This window comes from Orycteropus afer, unplaced genomic scaffold (assembly GCF_000298275.1).
Source record: "Orycteropus afer afer isolate SDZICR_OR568_19922 unplaced genomic scaffold, OryAfe1.0 scaffold00022, whole genome shotgun sequence".
NCBI classification, from domain to species: Eukaryota; Metazoa; Chordata; class Mammalia; order Tubulidentata; family Orycteropodidae; genus Orycteropus; species Orycteropus afer.
The window spans coordinates 9,000,988-9,009,200 of record NW_006921609.1 but is presented as its reverse complement, the minus strand read 5'-3'; the positions used below and the strand labels follow the sequence as shown (position 1 = coordinate 9,009,200).

The window sequence follows — 8,213 nt, the reverse complement described above, 5'->3', positions numbered from 1 at the left end:
AGTTTCTTTGTTACAACATGAGCTGTGTCTCGCTTGGTGGGGAAGGCTTCTACCCACCCTGAAAAGGTATCTACAAAGACTAACAAATATTTATATCCATATTTTCCTGGTTTTATCTCCGTGTAGTCCACTTTCCAGCAAGTCCCTGGTGTGTTGCCTCTTGATCTGGAGCCTAGATTCGAAGGGTTTTTAGTAACATTGGTTAATTGACAGGCTTTATAGTCAGAAACAATTGTTTCAATTTTAGATTGAACATTTTTAATTATTACGTCTGCCCGTTTCAATAACTCCTGCATCTTTTTGGTTCCTAGATGGGTGGTTTGGTATATTTTGAATAAAATTTCTTCTCCCAGTTTTTCGGGGAGGATGGCTTTGTGATCTGCTGATTTCTACCAATTGCATACATACTGAGTTCCGGGTAATTGTTTAATCCATTTCAAGTCTTCCTCTGTGTAGTTGGGGTTTGCAGGTAAGGTGGGACTCCTAGGATCAGGTAGGTTGGAAGTTAATACTAGGTTGGTAGACAGAGCAATTTCTCGGGTGGTTTGGTCTGCTAGATTGTTGCCTTGGGTAATTGGGGTGGTGATTTTCTGGTGGCCCGGACAATGAATGATGGCAAGTTTCTTTGGGAGCCACAGGGCAGCTAGGATCTCGTTTTTGTTCTTAATTGTCTTCCCTTCCGCGGTTAGTAGCCCCCTTTCCCGATAAATTGCCCCATGAATATGTGCCATGGCGAAAGCGTAATGACTTTAATATTTAATTTTTTGTCCTTTCCCAAAGTTACGGCTTTGGTCAATGCTATTAGTTCAGCTCGTTGGGCCGATGTTCCGGCCGGTAATGGCTCAGCCCAAACTATTGTAGTTTCCGTCACCACTGCCGCCCCCGCATACCTTTGTCCATCACGCACAAAGCTGCTTCCATCCGTATACCAGGTAACCTCAGCATCTGGTAAGGGGGTGTCTCGTAGGTCAGCTTGGATCCCGTGGGCTTGAGCTAGAATGTTGACACAGTCATGGAGCGTAGCACCCAAATCCGGATCCGGTAACAGGGTGGCAGGGTTCAGTGACATAGGTGACTGAAAGATAATCTTGGTTGGGTTCAGTAACAGTCTTTGGTAGTGGGTGAGCCGCACATTGCTGAGCCATCGATCGGGAGGTTGCTTAAGAGTCCCTTCTATGGCATGCGGGGTGGTAATGTGTAGTTCTTGCCCCAGTGTAAGTTTGTTTGCGTCTTTGACTAATAAGGCTGTTGCTGTTATTATGTGTAAGCACGGGGGCCACCCCGCTGCTACTTGGTCTAATTTTTTTGAGAGATAGGCTACCGGTCTTTTCCAGGGGCCTAGGTGTTGGATTACAACTCCTTTCGCTACCCCCTTATTTTCATCAATGTACAGATGGAAGGGTTTTGTTACATCAGGCAGTCCAAGGGCAGGAGCGGACAGAAGGGCAGTTTTAAGTAAATTAAAGGATTTTTCCATGGCCTCTGTCCACTGAAATTTCTGCCCCTCCTTAGTTGCTTCATAGAGAGGCTTTGCTAGTTCTGCAAAACCTGGTATCCAAAGTCTACAGTAGCTGGCTGACCCTAGGAACTCCCGCACTCCGCGTGGGGTTCTGGGTCTGGGGATTTTTAGCACAGTCTCTTTGCAGGCTCTAGTCAGCCATCTTTGTCCTTCTTTTAATATGTACCCCAAATAGCTCACCTCAGGCTGGCAAAGCTGAGCCTTTTTGGCTGAGGCTTGGTACCCCATATCTCCTAGTGTTTGGAGCAGGTCTCTGGTTCCTTGGAGGCAGGTCTTGTAGTCTGCTGCAGCAACTAGGAGATCATCTACATATTGTAACAGTGTGAGACCGGGGTGGTCGGATTGGAACTTACCCAGGTCTTCGTGTAGCGCTTCATCGAAAATTGTGGGTGAAATTTTGAGCCCTTGAGGTAACCTTGTCCAGGTCAGTTGTCCGCTAATGCCTTCTGTCGGGTCAGTCCATTCAAAGGCAAACAGGTCCTGGCTCTTTGGGGCCAGTGGTAGGCTGAAAAAAGCATCTTTAAGGTCTAAGACTGAGTACCACTGGTGATCCGAGGGTAAAGAACTAAGGAGGGTGTATGGGTTAGGAACAGTAGGATGAACGTCTATAACCCGCTTATTGACCTCTTGGAGGTCTTGCACTGGTCTATAATCATTGGAATGAGGTTTCCGAACAGGGAGTAGAGGAGTGTTCCAAGCAGACTGACAGGGTCAGAGTATTCCTAGTTTTAATAGTCACCAGATGTGAGGGGTTATACCTTCTCGGGCTTCTCGTGACATAGGGTACTGTCGGACTCTGACCGGGTCCGTTCCAGGTTTAGTTTCTACATAAACTGGTGGTCTGTGTTTTGCTAACCCCACACCTCCAGTTTCAGCCCATGCTTTAGGAAAAGCTAATAACCACTGTTTTATGTCTTCAGACGGGGGAGGAGGGGGGTTGCTGGTGGAGCCTATATTCATCTTCCAGGTTCACAGTTAACACGTGAATAGGCTGGCCCTTACTGTCCATAACGGTTGCCCCTCCTTTTTGAAAGTGGATTTGTGCCCCTATTTTGGTTAGTATATCTCTCCCGAGAAGTGGATAAGGGCATTCTGGAATTACCATGAACGAGTGGGATACCCGTCCCACGCCGAGATCTACTGTTCTTCGGGTAGTCCATGAATATTGATTTGTTCCTGTGGCTCCTTGAACCCAGGAGGTTTTATTAGACAGTTTCCCTTGAGGTTTAAGTAAGACTGAATGTTGCGCCCCGGTGTCTACCAGGAAATCAATTGGAGTCCCCTCCACTCTAAGGGTTACCCTGGGTTCGGGGAGGGGGACCGAACCCCGTCGCCCCTAATCACTGAGTTCTCCCAATTCTAGTACTTTAGTCTGTAGTTTAGGAGTCTTTTTTTGGGCACTCTTTTGCCCAATGTCTGCTTTCCTTGCAATAGGTGCACTGATCCTTGCTCAGTTTAGGGCGTCCTCCCTTGGAGGGGTCCCCCTTACCTCAGTATTTTGTGATTTTCTGCAGTTGCTGTTCTCTTTCTCAGGTGCTCCCGGTTGTTGAGGCGAGTAAGATTTTTGCAAGGTTCTGAGTGTTCCAGTCACTGGCTGCTGCTAGTGCATTGGCCTGTTGGTCCTCTGGACTTTCCCTATGATTGTAAACCCTCTCTGCAACTAACATTAAATCCTGAATACTTTTTTCATTTAGTCTGTCAATTTTCTGTAATTTTCTCCTAATGTCTGTGGCTGCTTGATTCACAATAGCCATGATTAGTGCAGCTTTAGTTTCAGGTGCTTCCGGATTCATGGGGGTATATTGACGAAATGCTGCCATTAATCTTTCTAAGAAAGTGGCAGGACTTTCATCCCTCCCATGCTGTACGTCACCTACCTTAGCCAAATTAGTGGGCTTCCTTGCGGCTGCCCTGAGACCTCCCATTAGAGTCTGACGGTACATCCGGAGTCTCTCCTTACCTTCAGTCGTGTTGTAGTCCCAACTAGGACTAGTCAAAGGGAAGGTAGCATTAATCACGTCTATATTAGTAGTGGGCTGCCCGTTATCCCCCAAGACAGATTTCCGGGCTTCCATCTGGATCCTCTCATGTTCCTCGGTAGTGAATAAAATTTGGAGGAGCTGTTGACAATCATCCCAGGTAGGCTGATGAGTAAACAAAATAGTCTCTAGGAGGTCAGTTAAATCTCTGGGATTATCTGAGAACTTGGCATTTTGAGTTTTCCAATTGTACAGGTCACTAGTGGCAAAAGGCCAATAGTGAAGCTGCTGGTTGCCGGTTGCGTCTGCGGGCCCTGCGGCTTGCAACGGCAAGACCGTGGAATCTGCTGGTCCACTAGAGGGGACTGCATGCTGCATTCTTCTGTGGGTGCCGGTTGCCGGACCTGTGGCTGCCATTGCCCCACCGCCGTCCGGCACTTGGGGCAGTGCATCCTCTCCAGCTGCAGTACCTGCTGAAAGGGTTTGGTAAGGGTGGGGGGGAAAGGAGTTCTTCCTCCATCCCACCTTGAAAGACTGGGTAGGTCGGTGCCGAAGGTTTGACTTCAGGTTCTTTCTTCCGGGCAGTATAAGGTTTCACTGCCAAGACCGGTTTAGGTGCCTGCTTAGGAAGAGAAAGAGGTAACAACAGCTTTAACCAGGGAGGTGGGTTTTCCACTAAATCCTGCCATGTGATAATATATGACCCCTGATCTGACTGTCCCCCGCTGGACTGGAACACAACTTCTTTCACCTTTAAAATAATCTGAAGATCAAATGTACCTTCGGCTGGCCATCCTATGTTGAACGTTGGCCATTCTGAGTTAAACAATGTGACAAATTTCCCTTTTTTTATTTCTAAACTTAAGTCGTGTGCCCTTTGTCTAACTTCTTTAAAATTGTCAGTCAGGAGAGAAAGAGGAGTTGTCACAGTTTGTCCCATTTCCCACGTCCACTGATTAAACAAAACCAAGGACACTAACAACAACCAAACAGACACACAAAAAGACAAACAAAATATGCGTCCCGTAGATTGGAAGCAAAACTGAAAGTGGGACAATGGCCTCACACCGTACTGCGGGAGCGACCCGCTCCGTCCCTTTACGGGTTCCAGGATGGAGGACGACTTTATCTCCTCCCCAGGTTGAAGGGGTTTCCTAATACCCTTCCAGAAGAGGAGGCCCTGGAACGTCTTCCAGGTCCTCCGGCTGATGGCCCACCTGTGCGTCCAATTAGGCCAAAGTCAGCTCTACAGAAAATGGGCCCCAAGCAGGACACAAAGGACTTAGACAAACATCAAACATTTAACACTTGCCAGCTGGCTGCAACCCCCTGGTTCGGGAATCCTGGGGTTTCTGGGGATCCCGGACGAGCCCCCAAATGTTATGCCCAGATCACGAATCCCCAAAGACCACCAAGGAGCCGATTCCACTGCAAAAGCATAGGGGTTGTTTATTCAAGCTTGAGCTCGGACCCTCAACCGTCACCGATGCAGCGGTTCAGGATTGATAGCCCCGAACTCAGGGTAATGGGGCCTTTATAGGGGTCTCAACAGAAACAAGGAAGTTTCAATCAGAAAATTACAGGATTGGTTGACATTTTCCAACTTGCTAGTTGTTCCTACTTGATTGGCTCTGTCTGGTGGGCCGAAGCCACCAACTGTGGTTTCTACCTATTTTAGGTAAGGTATTTTTGTGCTATCTACTGATAGGTTGTAGCTAAGGAGTGTGTTTGAGTATCGATGAGGTAGTTAGGACTCTTTGTCTATGAGGTAGTTAGGACTCTTTGTGGTTTTTCCAGTAACTAAAGCACTAAAGCATGAAGTACGTGCTAAGGCTTTTTGCACAAATGGCTACCTACTCAAAATGGTTACATACAGGGTAGTGGTTATATAGAAACATAATCACATACATTGTGGTGGTTATATAGAAACATAATCACATACATGGTGGTGGTTATATAGAAACATAATCACATACAGGGTGGTGGTTATATAAAACATAATCTCATGCTCTCACAATACATATTAGAAAACCAATTGTGAGATGATCCACCTTTATTTATACAACCACTCTGGGACAACTTTAGTCCCATCCAAGTTCCCTGACTAAATCCATGAGGCTTAAGTCCATCTTTCCTATTTTGATTGTAGCCCAGTATTTGGGGTATTAATATTGGCATTTGATCTCAGAGAATCCCTGCTTCTTGAAGGACTCCTTTTGACTCTGGCTTTAACTTTAAGCAATCTTATTTTATGCTTTAGTCCCTTGTAGATTTTCCTCATATTCTCAAGAGGCTAGAATGCAATAAAAACAATGTTTTAGGAAAAATTTTCTTTCTCCCATAGTGAGAAGTCCCTTCACTGTATCTAATGTACACTTCTGGAAGAAGTGTAAGTCTTCCAGATTTCTTATGCTATTGCAGCATAAAGAAATGTCATATGTTGTATTGGCTAATGATCTCTGAAATGGTAATTTTTACTTGCAAGTTAGAGTTAGTGAGAGTGATCAGATGTCTTAGATTCTGCAATAAAAATAAATTGATCAAACCCATTTTCTCTCTTTGTTGTGTGTTATTATGTAATTTGGGAAAAGACTATGGAATCCCTGGATGGCACAAATGATTAAGCCCTTGTCTTCTTACCAAAAGGTTAGCAGTTCAAGTTCACCCAGAAGTTCCTTGGAAGAAAGTCCTGGTGATCTGCTTCTGAAAGCTTATAGCTACTGAAAACACTGTGGTGCACAGTTCTACTCTGACACACATAGGGTTGTCAGGAGATAGAATCGACTTGATGGCAATTGGATTTTTGGTTTGTGCATCTAAATACTAGCTGTATTTAACTCTTTTTCTTGCTTACTTTAAAAAACTTTGCACCAGAGATTATTTGCTCTTCAAGTAGAGTTATACTAATCAGTTATAGTGAAAATCTATGCCCAAATGAGAAGGGTAGCCTACAAAATCTCAATGTTCATAATTTATTTCAAAAACTGTAAAATATACACAAACCTGTAAAAAAAAATGCTTGAATAATATCCCCCAAAGTAAGAAGTAACTAAAACCAAAAAGCTAGATTATTATGTTGTTATCTGTTACTCAATGTCAGGCTTCATTATGATATTAGGATGCTTAGAATTAAGTTTGTAATTATGAATTGGAACTCTGCCACTTGTGTGCTTAGCCAGACCTTGCTATCTATACTCATGCTTTCCCTGATCACTACAGTACTAGTCCACTAACATTTTAGCATGCTGTAATTTGGATATAGTTTGAGGTGAACTTTAATGTTAACCTTTAGCTTTTTGAGAATGAAGCAGAGATAGGAATCCTTTCAACATTTCAAGCAATGTCTTAACTGAATAAAGAGGGCAGTACCATGCAGAGACTCTAAGATTTGAAGTCAGACAGATTTAGCTTCATATTCCCTGCACAGTACAAAATATGAGGGAGCTTCTTCAGATGCTATGAGCCTCAGACAACCCAGATGCAAAATTGGAGATCACAATTCCTTTTGGAAAGATGTAAGAATGAAGTGAAGTAATATATGTTCCATGCTTGGCAAATAATAGACATTCATAATATATTAATGAATATATTCATTAATATATTCTTATTATTCCTTTTATTATTAGTATATACTCACTAGACTTATATAATTCAAAACAAATTTCCTAATGTTTCCTGAATTGGATTAAATTATAAAATCAGAATGAATAATAATTATTCCTCACTCTTAAGCAATGTTTTTCCTATAATCAGAGTAGAGCAAAGGGGGTTGGGAATGGTAGGGATAGGGCTTTCAACAATATGAATTGGTCAATATGAATCAAATTTACTACTTACTTTTATTCTTCATTGGCATAGACACCAAGTAAATAATTTAATCATCAGAGAGAATATATAAAATTATATAGGAACAACTTTCTTTGTAGCTGAAGTTTGAGTCCAAATATTATTAGCAAAGTAACTCAAGTGGAGCCAATCTGTATTAGACCACTTATAGGGAAGGCTGCTGCCAAGCTCATCTTCCTTAAACAGTGCATTTATAAAGTCACTCTCTTTGAAATTATAAGATCTCATATTTCTTTTGTCTCAATGCATCAAATCTAAACTTTTCTGCCAGGCTTTCAAAAATCTCTCTGCACTGTCCCAGTCTTTCTAGCAAAATATTCTTCCCTATTCTCTTAGTCACTCTCTGTTTTAGCAAGACCTACACACCAGTCACCAATAACTTCTCACCTCACTGTTCTTCCTGGTAATTATTCATGTTGTTTTCTTTACCTGAAACAACTTTTACTGAGCCTTCCCCCTACTCATATTAAACCTAAGAATTATGTGACTATTAATTGTTCATTTCTACTGTGAACATCTCCCTAACCAGTCCCTAACTATTTCTACTCTCATGTAGGAACTTCTCCATAACTTTGGGTTATCATCACGTAATTTATGCCATAATTAGATGCTAACTTTTATTGTGTATCATTATTCCATATGAAATAAAGTGATGGTTCCAATTAGAATATGGGTCCTTGAAAATAGATTATATGTCTTACAGTTTTGCACCTATTATAATTGTGAGAGCAGTATTGAACACAGCGTTAACAAATAATTATTAATTGATAAACTAATTGATTATAATTAGCACTTCTTTTCATCTGCCCATATTGTGAATTTAGCTAGATACAATATCCAACTTTACTAAGTTAATTTTTGCTACATGC

The 8,213-nt window shown here is 42.6% G+C and overlaps 1 protein-coding gene across 1 annotated transcript; it reads right to left on the bottom strand.

Annotated features, from left to right (window-relative positions):
• Positions 1 to 685: 685 nt before the first annotated feature.
• On the bottom strand, positions 686 to 3,915 carry LOC122152243. Its single transcript, XM_042783644.1, is given in 3 exon segments — positions 686 to 2,461; positions 2,463 to 2,900; positions 2,902 to 3,915. Coding segments are annotated over 3 exon segments (3,228 nt in total).
• Between the last annotated feature and the right edge of the window lie 4,298 nt (positions 3,916 to 8,213).